Source organism: Anolis sagrei, chromosome 2 (genome assembly GCF_037176765.1).
Source record: "Anolis sagrei isolate rAnoSag1 chromosome 2, rAnoSag1.mat, whole genome shotgun sequence".
NCBI lineage: Eukaryota > Metazoa > Chordata > Lepidosauria > Squamata > Dactyloidae > Anolis > Anolis sagrei.
The window spans coordinates 67,995,018-68,008,951 of record NC_090022.1 but is presented as its reverse complement, the minus strand read 5'-3'; the positions used below and the strand labels follow the sequence as shown (position 1 = coordinate 68,008,951).

At 40.0% G+C, this 13,934-nt stretch overlaps 1 protein-coding gene across 1 annotated transcript in view; it reads right to left on the bottom strand.

The window, feature by feature from the left end:
• Positions 1 to 12,299, bottom strand: part of LOC132769198 (inter-alpha-trypsin inhibitor heavy chain H3-like) — a 30,274-nt gene extending 17,975 nt beyond the window's left edge. The window contains exons 1-9 of the mRNA XM_067463603.1: positions 12,157 to 12,299; positions 9,267 to 9,287; positions 5,291 to 5,457; positions 3,417 to 3,521; positions 2,958 to 3,120; positions 1,635 to 1,745; positions 1,378 to 1,503; positions 1,175 to 1,291; positions 62 to 230 (exon numbers count right to left, since the gene is read on the bottom strand). Of these exons, the coding sequence (XP_067319704.1) occupies positions 62 to 230; positions 1,175 to 1,291; positions 1,378 to 1,503; positions 1,635 to 1,745; positions 2,958 to 3,120; positions 3,417 to 3,521; positions 5,291 to 5,457; positions 9,267 to 9,287; positions 12,157 to 12,249 (1,072 nt within the window). The 5' untranslated portion in view covers positions 12,250 to 12,299. The remainder of the gene's footprint in view (positions 1 to 61; positions 231 to 1,174; positions 1,292 to 1,377; positions 1,504 to 1,634; positions 1,746 to 2,957; positions 3,121 to 3,416; positions 3,522 to 5,290; positions 5,458 to 9,266; positions 9,288 to 12,156) is intronic.
• Between the last annotated feature and the right edge of the window lie 1,635 nt (positions 12,300 to 13,934).

The following is a 13,934-nucleotide window of genomic DNA, read 5'->3' as shown; positions in this document are numbered from 1 at the left end:
ACAAGCATGCAATGCTCAAACAGGATTCCAACCACTTGTTCCATTTCCCCTGAAAACTTACACCCATCTATGTGAATCCTTTCAACATAACGTCTTGCTTCATCCAGATTCTCAGGCGTGGCTTTGATTAAAGTGTCTTTCCATTTGTGCACATCGTCACCAAACAGCACAAAATTCAAGTAACTGTCCTCTTTAATGTCTTCCAATATTTTAAGCAGTGCTTCCCTTGTCTAAAATAAAATAAATGTGGGGTCAAACAACTAAAGGCAGAGCACTAATGGAAAATACTGTAGTTTAAAGCTTGTTTCAAAGATTGATTTATTTGAACTTTTATTGTTTTGATTCATTCACACAATCACCTGCAAGAAAACCTGTAACTATGATGCATAATCAGGCTCACAGTAACCTTCTCCTATGCACATATATCCTCAAGGATGATTCCACAATGCCTCAAGTCATGAAAGTGGGCCATAACAAGCTGTCTCAAAATGAAAACATTCGACTACAAGGTTGTGGATATTATTTGGAAGGCTTGGCTCAGAATCATCCAAGATTCATGGGTACTTCCAGACAATGGCTAAGTGTCAGTGAGCTGATTGACAGACTGTCTGACTGGTTATTACTCTTACTACTTTCATCCTGCCTTTTCCTCATTTTGGAAACCTAAGGTGGCTTGCAGAAATAGTTTTGGATAGCATGCAGAAGGATTAATACTCCTGTGCCAATGTTCAGAAGATTCCACCTCACTTTCTGTCACTGGAGCAATTTGATTTTGATTTGTTTTTGTTGTCATGAAAATAAAGATTGGTGATAAAACTTGAAAAGGAAACACCTTTTTATCATAATGACCAATGCAAGACTGAATTTTCCTTCCTTGGGGGTAGATTTCCTCACACTTCCTATTGCCTTTCCAGTTCGTAACTAGGAATATGTAAACCTGATGTTTGTAATTCGGGGACTGCTTGTATAACTAATCATAGCAATATTTATTATGTCACTCTTGATATGGGATCCCAACATGAAGCTTTAGCTGCTTACTGTATGGAGGCACTCACAAAACTCTGAAGGTGATCTGAGTAAGAACTGTTTGGAAGAAATTGTGCTGAATACATCCTTCTTCCTGTTACTTTAACTGCTACTTGCATTTTAAGTCAACATTAGAGCCTTTAGTTACCTGTTGTAGTTTTCGTCCAGACATTGATATACTGACATCTATTATGAAAACAATGTTCTTAGGCAAATGTGAAATATTTTTGGGTGCAAAGAAGTGTACAAAATACCCATTCACAATCTGAAAAACAAGAAGAAAAAGATTTGTGTGAGGTGATATTAAAAAGAAAATCCACTGAGATAGTAGACTAGATTGGTTCTGTTTACCTGTAAATCACCTGGAGATTCTCTATTCACATCGTATGTTATGACAAAATCTCCATTCAGCAGTGTTGTTGGGCAATCTGCACAGCTCCGTTGTTGGTCAATGGTTGGCTTGAAGGACACATGGCCCTGAAAGTACAAGATTCCATGAGTTTAGATTTTAATAAATAAGTGTCACTCGGTAGTCAGTAATTTGGGGTTATGTTCATGAAAATTATATAGAAAATACAAGACCTCTATTTTATGTTTAGCAGACATACCTTTTTCCCCGAGAAAGACTTGTGTATAACTGGTAATAAGTCATTGGTGATGAATGACGCTTCGGCTTCCAGAGAGCTGATACCCTGTGGTTCAAAGATGTTTGCCTCAATCTGAAATAATGATTGGAATAATGCTGTCACTGACTGTCACTCACAAATTCAGTCATAAGATAACTTTAGGTCAGTGGTTCCTAACCTTTTTTTGACCAGGGACCACTTGATCATGGACCACTCTCCAACATTAGTACCAAAAGGATTACAAATCAGACCACTCGCCAATATTAGTACTAAAAGGGTTACAAATCAGTTTTTGGATAGCTTTAGATTTGGTTTGTTATTTGGGGGTGCTGATTCAGAAAACTGCTTTGGATAGGTCACATCAGCTCCAGTTTCTGATACAGAGCATGTGCCATCCAGGTACCCACAGAAAACCATATTTAATAATCTAGAGCTGATGTGGTAGTAGTAATCCTTCATGGGGAGTCGTTCTCTCCCCTCCCAACATCCCCATTGCATCGGCACTGTAAGAGGGTTTTGTGAGGCCAGTCACTCTCGTTGCCTCCTGGTTTCGAGGCAACAGTTTAGTAATGGTGAGCCGTGGACCATATTTTCATTCTTGCTGACCACTGGTGGTCCACGGACCACAGGTTGGGAACCACTGCTTTAGCTAGATACATATATAAAAACAGCTCATCAATCACAATTTGACAACTTGTTGGTTCTAAAACTTCCTTTGTAGCAGAAAGCATGATGATAATGTAGTCAGTCATCTTAACTATAATAAACATGTTGCATTGAGAACTAGGAGACTATTTCTTATCTGTCTTCTTCTGCAAGATATACAACATGACTCTTGTTTCTGTTGTGGATACTTCCACAACATTGCCTAAAACCATGGGTAATAACGAAAACCTATTGAATTAATGACTTTTGGTGAAGCATACCACCTGGAGGACCTAGAAAATACCTAGGTACGGGTAAATGAAACTGCAGGTACTGTCCCATAGTTATGGGGTTTGTACCTATTTATTGACCTTCTGGATACCTCCAGATAAAGATTTTATCTTGCAATTGCACTTCCTTAAACCCAGAATTATAAAAGGTCTAGATAACTGTTTTCTACTTGTAAACATCCTGTGTTTGTCTACTCTTCATGAGTAATTTCCTTTACCAGAAAACAATCATTACAGAGGACAGGAAGAAATCAAGCCCCAGTGCTTTTTGGCTGACAGCATTTGGATTCTTCTGTCTGGAAGAAGCTTTGTTGTGGACTACAGCAGGCTTTACAGTGATGCCATTTCTGCAATGTTAGTGTTACAGTACCTCAAAGTTGTTGACAAGTTGCTTTGGGTTTACTTTTAGAAACAGCTCATATTTTCCAAAATGTCGTTTCAGTAATTCCTCATAGATCAGCTCAAAGGTCACTTTGCTGGCTGCGGCAATGTTGACTGAAACACTGAATTTTTCTGTTTTTCTTCCAGAGGCCCTTCGCAAGTTACAAAAAAGTTTGTTAGAAAGTGTGAAAAACGTGACTGCCAATGTCTTATTACCTCAGATTGTACACACCTTGACTCCTAGACCACATTCTCATGATAGCAAAGTTGCATCATTGCTGCCCATCAGACAAGTCCCAGCCTTGATATATAATATACAAGGTGACTGCTGGTCAACATAATACTATCTTGCAAATACCTATTCAAATTGGTACACCAGCACACCAATTTTTCTCCCCTTTTCCTTTCACAAATAAGCTATTGGAATATTAAAGGATCCCATCCTCACTTGACTAGGCCTGCTGTCTGTCCTCTTGAGACCGCCTGCTGATACTGCTGTTGGGCAGCTTCTTTTTCTTTTATAGTTCCAGGATAGGTGACCCCGTCAATCACCCTACAGGAGAAAAGTCATACAAATATGTGAAAATGCATATAGATATTCAAAAATATTCTCATTCGGCAAAAAGATGAGCTTCTTTTGGTTTTAGTGATTTATAGAAAACCTTACTGTAAACAATAGCTTACAGCCAGCCCTTTGTATCCATGGGTTATGCATCCACATAATCAATCAACCACAATTTGAAAACATTCAGAAAAAAGAATCCAAACCTTAATTATGCAGGTCACTGAGAACTAAACTGATATACAGTCACACCCTGCCTCTATCCTCCCACCATTTCATGAAGCCTAAGACTCACTCCAGCACTATTTTGAATTGTTCCATATTTTATATAAGAAACGCTGTTTCAGGATATGGAGTTGTTGTTGTTCATAGAAGTTATAATGGCCACAAGTTTAGATGATTTCAAAAGGAAATTAGAAAAATTCATTGAGACTAGTATTGCCAGTGAATTCTAATCAAGAAGGTTATAATTTACCTGCAGTATTATTGGCGGTCTGTTTTGATGGACATCATCACACTACAGAATGAATCCACGTTGCCTGCTCGTGCTGAATTCTGGGGTTTGTAGTTTAGGGAGGAACCTTTAACAGCCTCACTAAACTACACACCCCAGAATTCTACAGGAGGCAGAAACTGGATTTAAAGTGGATTCATTCTCTAGTGTGATGAAGTAGCAAATTTAATTCATTAGAGAAAACAAATGTACCGAAAGAGGGATTGTGGCAACTTTGTTCTATTAATTGTCTTTTTGTAGGCCTGTGATGACCATTGTGGGTAACAGGCCATTGTTCTGATCCATTATGCCTCTTATTTCCTTCTAAAAGCTGAAGGCATCTCAATATACTGAAGGATCTTTTATAACTTATGTTAGCATTAAGCTGAGGAAAACATTGTCTTGTTGAGCAATGGAAGTTAGATTTATGCATTCATAGCTGTTCAGCAAATAGTGAACAGTTTACATTGTTTATAGTCATTCCACTATCATTATTATCCTATGCCCTACCAAAACCGCAAACAGCCGGAAACCCCACCAATTGAAGGAGGTCACTTCAGCTGATGACTGGAATGCAGCAGGATAACATTTCCTGTCATCTTCCACTAATGGCCTGTGATGTGACAATCAGAAGCAGGACCCCTGTCACAACTCCTCATCACAAGATAAATCACTGCTGGGAAGGGGCTGGAAATATCATCTTGCTGCACCTTAATCGCCAGCAAAACAGCCCACTTCTCACATTGTGGCTCCCTTTCAAGGTATATTTGTGAGGTAAAATCAAGAGACAATGTATAGTTACTTGGAACTACACCTGCAATACAGGACCTCAACCACAGTCCCTTGCCACAAAGGGAGGGGAGCTGCTGTAGACTTTTATATGTTGTTGAAATGAAAATCTTATCAGCTTTAGTTAGCATTGCCAATTATGAGAGTTACCAATTCCAGCTTTACTAGATCCCCTGTGAGCAAGCATTTTGGCAATACATAGAAGCAAATCCCACTTTCAAAGAAGAGCTAAGGTCACTGAAAACCAATAGGAGAAATTAATAAGAGTATGGGACAAGTTGAAGTGAAGGAGCAATGAAGAATGACAGTTCACAAATTGATATATTCTACAGATTTTATGTAGAACAGATTGATTTCAACATTTGCCTACAACCAGCACGTGGAAAGATGTCATAACAGGATTCCCCAGCATCTGGGGCTGGGCAAGACTGATCTGAGCACTCACAAAACAGCAGTTCAGAAAGTGCTTTCTACATACATGGTGAAATTGGTAATGAAGGCAGTCTTGGGAAGTTCCACATCAAATAAGGCTTCCTTGGACACATTGGCCCTGTTGACAACTCGGCTGGTGATGACATTATGAGAAAACCTGGAAGTAACTTTACAATCTACTTTCAGGCTGTAGATATCGATGCCATTGTTGTTCTGGAAAGAATGAAAGGGGAAAAATCACCTCCATTGGCTCAACAGGATTGTGAAATATTCGCCATGAAAACAATATGAATGTCAGTTAAAAAAATCACTCTTCTTAGGCTTTATAGCAAAAATGCTAAGACAATATTTGTCATATTCTCCATTTACATTTATACACTGCAAAGTTGTACTAATATTGTATTAACTTGGGTATAAGTCAACCTCATGTATAAGTCAAGGGCAGGCTTGTCAGGATTTGGAAATTACCTGGCATTTTCTAAGTGATAGCAGAGTTAATGCCTCTGTCCTAACTTACATGTAAAAGAGTTAAGCCACTGTAGTCAGGGTGTAGTGCTTAATGCAATGGGAGTAGTATGTAAGTTGTAGTTAGTGTTGGGTTCAGCCTGAGTTTGAACTTGAACCCGATTCTCTGTTTGTTCCTCCTGATGCTAATGAAAATATATTTACTGATGCTAATGGAAATGTACCTTTTGATGCCAATGCTCCTGAAATTAGTGAGGAAGTAACTGCTGTAGGTTTGGAAAATGCCAATGTTCCTGAAATTAGTGAGGAAGGAACTTCTGTAGATTTGGAAAATGAAAGTACCAGTGTTCATGAGAATGTTTCAGAGGGAAGCCTTGAACTTTCCCTCCCTTCTGCATCTGTTAACTGTAATGACAACAGAAGGGGCCAAATTTGGGAAGACAGAAGTAAATCACTCAGTTTCCGTCGATCCTCCCGAATTCAAGAATTAAAAACATTGGCTTCAAAGAAGAGGGGCGGTTCACGGAATCAATTATTGGGTTTTAATTGCCTTCCGCCGGGCTGATTGTCTCAGTTCAGGCATCGTTTCAGAATTGATGAAGACCTTGGCAGCTCTCCCGGTTCCCTGGCCATAGCTTGGGAAGATTTCTAGGATATCAAGTACGGTTAGTGAATCACTAAACAGGTTCCAGTATTTTGCAGTGTGGCTTTGGGTTTTGTCCTTGTGCATTTAAATTCATGTTTGCTGATTTTGCTGTGGCTTTTGACTTGCATTTTTCCTTTATTTTGTAACCATTTTTTCTTCAATAAAAAAGGATTGTTTTTCACAGTCAAGTGTGGTGGATAGTTATCTTAGGGCCTCGTTCCCTGCTCTGGATTGCAACAGTTATACTAAGTTGATGGAGTTGTTGAGGGATGGATGGTGTGTTGAAAAATTGCTGCTGTGAGTAGTGAGGAAGAAGAAGTTGTAAAGTTTGTATATTTTATATATACTTTGTATACTGCTACGACAAAGGGGAAAAGAAAAATCTTCCTTCTTATTTTAGAAGGAACAAAAGTTTTTCCGTGTTTTGTTCTTCGAGTAGAAGACCACTATAACTATTTTGGATGCCTGGTCACTCAACTGGAACCAATAGAGTCACTTTTGCCAGAATAGGAGTGCCAGTGCCACCTGAGAGGAGTAGCCACTCTTGACCACAGTGCTGCCATTTTCTGTCCAGGCATTCAAAAAGCCCAGAAGCAGCACTACAACAGTGAGAGTAGAGGGGGCTGGTACTTCTTTTGGGCCAGAATAGGTTCTTGTCCTTCACATGCTACACCAAGAAAGAAATGCTTTCTTTTAAAATAAGAGTTAAATTATAATACTTACATTGACCCATGGATAAGTTGAACCAGGTTTCTTTTGGGAGGAGGGTTATTATTATTTTTTAGACTTATACATGAGTGCTTACAGTTAAAACATAATTGTTGTTTGTGAATTAGACAAGCATAAGTTCAAAAGAAACCTACACATGTTGTTTTGTTGTTGTTAGTGCAGAAGGTGGTACCCCCTCTCCCTCTTGAAGAACCAAAGTGCCTCTAGCCTGACCATTTGTCTGCAATAGCTCTCTCTCCCCATGGTTATTCAATGTTTGATGGAGAGTACTGAGAATCAGAGAACTATCTGCCTATGTCCTCATTGCCTGATACAGATCTATGGCACCATCAAGACCACCATGAAATTCAAGGGAATATGAAGTATCATGGCTTCTCATGTTTCTGGAGGTTAAAACTGCTTGACATAGGAGACTGCCATCCTCTCCTTTGTTCTATTTTACTTTTTTGGGGCTGTAAATGAAAAAAGAACCTTATAGACAACTTATACCTCTTAGTCTCCAAAGGTGCAGCAGCTTCACATTTTGGGAAAGATGCTTTTCTGGATCTGTTCCAGAGTTTATGGCCTCATCAGATGGGCTGATTTACCCATCCTATGCCACTTCTCCTTCCCTTTCACCGCAGAGCCCTTCCCACAATGCACACCAACTTCGAACTGGGCTCCATGGTAAAAAAAAAAAAAAAAGCAAGGAAGTGGTGCACATCACTGTCACGGCAACACGGGACACTTCCTGTATTGCCTTAGGAGCAATGGGAGGAAGCCGGGTGGTGACGCTTCCTCCCCATGCGATGGGTGTCAGGTAAGTAATGCAGGGCATGGAGCAACAAGTTCTCCAAGCCCCCCACTGAGACTCCCATGGATTCTTCACGATGCATGGTGAATGGGAATCTTCAGACAAATGTGACAAGGTTATACGTCAAGTGGAGATTCGAGGAGTATCAAAAATAACAATTCCAAACCTTGAGGAGTAGTCCAAAATTTAATTCCTAGGTTTTGATATTATTTTATTTACTGCTATCGATTCAGCCCTCTATTTCTACATATCCTTTGCCCTGTCCTTGGTGTATTAGCCAAGAAAGATAACACTATTGTACAACATCCGATTGCCCAACACTTATTTGCTGTGTTTAAATCACAGCATTCCCCAAAACTCTAAATGTAGTTGCTACCAAGCTTCTACTACTCAAAGACTTTCCAGACCACATAGGGCAGTGGTTCTCAACTTGTGGGTCCCCAGATGTTTTGGCCTTCAACTCCCAAAAATCCTAAGAGCTGGTAAACTGGCTGGGATTTCTAAGAGTTGTAGGCCAAAACACCTGGGGACCCACAGGTTGAGAACCACTGGCATAGGGGATTCTGGGAGCTGGAATACCATAAGTAAATTTTCTGAGCTGTCAGCAACAGCTGAAAAGTTTATTCCCTGATGCTTGGTTTTTTATTAGTACTTTTGTTTCCACGGCTTATTTCTATATACCTTTTGCCCTATTTTGTGTTTATCTTTGCTCTGGTTCTTGGTTTACCAGAAGCTAACACAACTGTTTTGTGCAACATTTGGTTTCTCAATATTCATTTGCAATGGAGGGAAAAACTATGTTTAACTTCCTGCCTATTTACAATGGTTCAACAATTACATCCTGAGCACCTAAAAATATGACTTCTATTCAGGGGAAATGGCAGCTATTTCCTTCCACTGAGTGCAGATATAGCCTTGTCCTATTTTCAAAGACAGCATGAAATACACAATTCATACACTATACTATGTAATAGTTATATGGGAATTACATTTTATATATAAAATTAGTACAGGCTTCTGACACCTTTTGACATATTATTGTCTGACAACTTGTGACTCTTGCAAATTACAAATGAGTTCCATTAATAATTCAGTGAAGGGATTGCTCTTTGGTCAGTTATTTCCTACAGGACAATTGGTGCACGTGCACACACTGCTTACAAGGACAGCGAGGTGTGTGTGAACCCAAACTTTGCAAGAAGCAGTGAAGTCTTTGCAATTCCCTGTACTGGGTTCTGTAGTACTCCGTGGAATGATAAGTGCACTTGAGGAAATTCTAGCACATGGTGGAGGCCGTGTACTAAAATTACTTCGCCTTGAAAGATCGATGGCATTCATGTGTTAAGAGGACATCATGTATTAAGGGGTGATAAATAGAATGGTACTCACAGTATCAGCAGCATTTCTCTTCTGTAAAGGAAAGAAGAAAAGAGACGTCATTACATTGTAATTATTTTTGGAAGAATTTGGAGAGATTTACAGCATCACACAATACAAGCTGAGTGAAATTAGATTGTTTTTCACAAGAACTTTCCAACTTGCAAATGTCTTCACAAAATTCATCAGAAATGTGAGTTATTTTTGAAATAGGGGCTAAAGCAGAACCCAACTGAATAGCAGTCTCTTCTGAGTTCACCCCTCCAAGAAAGACTGGATACACTGCATAATTTAGCCCCACATCCCATTTCAGAGGAGGTGATCCAGAAAACTAACATAGTCAATGGTATTGAAAGTTGCTGAGAGGTCCAGCAGAAACAACAGACACAACCCCCTGTAGTTCCCTGTGCAGATTATCTACCAAGGCAACCGAACCTGTCTTCACCTCATATCCAGACCTGAAGCCAGATTAATGGCCTCTTCACATGGGGCTAAACTGGCGGCATGCCCCTGTTTAGTCCAGGTCACCCATGGACATTTCTGGCTTCCATCATACAATGCTGGCACAACTCCATGGATGAAGGAGGGCAGAGCCAGTGCATGCCGTCACCACAGCAACACAGGAGGCTTCTTGTGTTGCCACTGAAATCCATGGATGCTCCATGCTTCTCCCCATATGATTGCCATCAGCTGGAGCTGGGCAATGTGGGGATGTGGGTCGCCGGGTTGCCCATGCCCCCCGACAATGCAATATGTTCTTGGCAGCCATGTGACAAGCTTGCACAATGGAGCTAATCCATTTCTTCCAGAAACATCTGGAACTCCAGAGCTTTGCCTCAAAATTGAATGTTATAGACTGGGAAACAATTATTCAGAATGATGGGATCCAGAAAAGTTTCTTTTCCAGTTATGGTCTCAACACAGATTATTTTAAACAAGATGGAAACTTCCTTTATTAAAGTGGGACATTACCCATTTGGCCAACCCTCCTCCATCAGGTTTCAGGAGTCAGTAAGGGTAAGAATCGAGTATGAATGAGGTGGCTCTCACCCCTCCCAGGATCGTGTCCACATCCTTAGGCTGCACACATTGAAATGTATCCAATCATATAGGATAAACAGGTGCCAAGATTGCATCCACTGGACCTAAGTCTCTTACAGCATACATGTCAGAGTGAATTTGACCAATTTGATCTGTGAAGTGTCTTGCTAATTCATGAAAAGCAGTAGAGTTTAAAAGGCCTCTGACCTCTTGAGGCAACTGTGCTGGGTGACAGTTTGCAGATTCAATGACAGCACAGAAATATAACTTCTTTGCTGCAACTATCACCATAGTATATGTTTTCAAAGAAGTTTTAGCCTATGTTTGGTCAATTTTGCTCCAAGTCTTCCAGCATTTTTGCTCCAGTCTCCATCCCACTCATTTCATCACTGCCAGCTTCCTTAGTGAACCAGGGGCTTGCCTGGATCAGTTCTGTTAGTGGATGCTTAAGGACATGTCTGCCATTCTGCTGTACACCAGTCTACAGAATGCAGAGCTACATATTTCCATTAAGTTGTTTTAATGATGTGTTCTCTACTTCCACATCATCATGAACTCTTTAACTGGGGTAGGCACAGTTTACCAACATTTTTGTTTCCTTTAGTATATTTGCAGCCCTTCTATCACGCAATTTCCAACATGTATGCAATAAATACATTCAGGGACATGCATGTTGGTAATGCAGTGTCACGGGCCTACAATACATATGTATTGTAGTGATTCAAGATTTGTTTGGTGTAATATTTTGCTAACAGTACACACAGTAAATCTGCAGGCAAAACTACAAAACTACATTGCACAGGGTTCAACTTGTTTGTTTGTTTATTTTTCATCAGCAAGTACATTGTAGCTACATGGAAACCTGCAGCAAATTGGAGATGTACCTCACTTAGTACAATATACTAGGGCTGGGCGGTTTCGTTTCGTTAATTCGTAATTCGTTAAAAATTCGTTATTTTTTTATAACGAAGCGATAACTGACCATTCTGGAGCAACTTAAAAACGAAACGAATTTTTAAATTCATTTCGTAAATGCTTCGGATTCGTTATGTATTCGTTTCGTTATCGGTTTGAGGTCGTTTCGTTATTATTTCCGCATGTCTGGGGCAAGTTTTATAGTTGTTTTTTGTTTAATTAGTGAAAAAAAATTATAATATCACACCAACAGTCAACAACAGAGGGAGAGGGAAGCTTCAGAAGTTCCCCCTGTCCCATTTGGAGGTTTTTTAGCGTATTGCGCGGTCGCGTCCGCCATTAACGAATCGATTCGTTATTGTTTCGTATTTGTTTCGTTAATGTTTCGTAATTTTTTTTACATTTACGAAATTTCGTAAATATCGAACTTTTTAAAAGAAAAATTTCGGAATTCTTTTAAATATCGAAACGCAAAAACCTCCAAAAAACGAATCGATTTTAGAAACAATTTTTTCCGTTGTTACCCAGGCCTACAATATACTATTTGGGATTAGGAAACAAAAAATTGGAATATCACAATGCATTCTGAAAGAACAATAGAGAAATCAGAAATCAAAGTCCAGAAAAGAAGTGGACATTAGTGGGACTTAAGAAGCATGCCTCTATATTGTGGGCAACTGGGAGTTGTGACAAATGTCATCTGAATGCCTATAGTTTCAAAGGACCTTTTCAACACAGAGAAATCTTTGTAAGCCACGGGAAAAAAGCAAACTCTTTCCATATGATTAAGAATAATCTTTATTTTCCATAAATCTTTCATAAATATTTTAAAATTTTGAGCACTCTAAAACTGAAAAAGCTGCATTGGAGGTGCATTGACATTAGGTACCTTTGTGATATTATAGCTATAAAACATACGTTTTGTATAACTTTTTTGCACACTTACCTTGATGTTCCTGATATTATTTATTAAAAAATCAGATGATCCGAGGGCTGGTATTAGCACCAAGAGAGCAAAAAACAGAAATTGGTTCCCCATGGTCCAAGAAAAAGTAAGAAAACAGTTAGTGAGGCTCACTCTTATTATACATTTTGCAGAATGTTAATAAGTATCTAGGAAAACTACCAAATATGCACAAACCTAGCCAATAATTGTGGCTGTTTACATAGTCTTCCGTCATTAGAAGGAGGCGTGGAATCTAGTGACACTGACATCTTTATGCTGTGAGGAAGTGGAGGAGGAGGAGTTCCCCAAATTTCTGAGCTGCCAGCAGGCCAGCCAACAGTTTTCAGGAAATGGGAGGAGAGAGGGTTAGCTTGCGATCCTTTCCACAAGATCCTTCTGATTAACCCTGGTCAACATCTATACTGTAAAATTAATGCAGTTTGCTATTACTTTTACTACCATGGATCAATGCTATGAAATTATGGAATCATGAGAGCTTTATGTGACGGGTTCTGTGCCTCTTTGGCCTTGAAGTGGAGATGAAGTGGCTCTTCGTAATAGAAAAATGTGTGTCAAGACCCAGAAGCCTCAAGAACGCCAAACACAATATAAAAGGTCCAAACACAGGTTTATTAAACACAAAAATGCTTTAGAGACACTTGCTTCAGTTTCTCTAGCACAAACTAAAAGTTTGTAGCAACCGCTGCATAAAAAACTCAATTGAAATATAATCCGGATTATCCCGGAGTATAATCTGGGATAACAAAAATATACAGTAAACTGCTTGTAATTCAGAATGTCCAAAAGGCACCACAAAACAATGTAGGAGCAAGCAAAATCAGAGTCCAAAGTCAGTCCGTAGTCCAGGCACGTTCGAAGTTAGAGAAAGCAGTCCAAAAAGCGTAGTCGTTGTCAAAACATGGTCCGAAATCAAACAGAGAGAGTTGTAGTCAGCACTTATGATGTATCAGCCAGAAGTCACGGAAACACAAAGATCTGTAGTCCAAGGACCCAAGCTCGAGAGTAAAGGCAGGGACAAAGATTGTTCTTTTTCATTCGTTCAGTCATTACGGACTCTTCGTGACCTCATGGACCAGCCCACGCCAGAGCTCCCTGTCGGCCGTCACCACCCCCAGCTCCTTCAAGGTCAGTCCAGTCACTTCAAGGATGCCATCCATCCATCTTGCACTTGGTCGGCTCCTCTTTCTTTTACCTTCCACTTTCCCCAGCATAATTGTCTTCTCTAGGCTTTGCTGTCTCCTCATGATGTGGCCAAAGTACTTCAACTTTGTCTCTAGTATCCTTCCCTCCAATGAGCAGTCGGGCTTTATTTCCTGGAGGATGGACTGGTTGGATCTTCTCGCAGTCCAAGGCACTCTCAGAACCTTCCTCCAACACCACAGCTCAAAAACATCTATCTTCCTTCACTCAGCCTTCCCTAAGGTCCAGCTCTCACATCCATAGGTTACTACAGGGAATACCATGGCTTTGACTATGCGGATCTTTGTTGTCAGTGTGATGTCTCTACTCTTTACTATTTTATCGAGATTGGACATTCCTCTCCTCCCAAGAAGTAAGATACACACCCGAAAAAACACTTTGCCTTCTGCAAAGACCCATTGAAACCAAACCAACTTATATCCTAAAGCTCCTCATCAGAGGATGAACTGCTCCCCACCCTTTCATCATCACTTTCAGCTGCCCCATTCCCTGCAGCTGAGCACTGCCTCCCATCTCTCCACCTTTGCCAGCGTCTGTCAAGACTTAGGTCCTCCCAA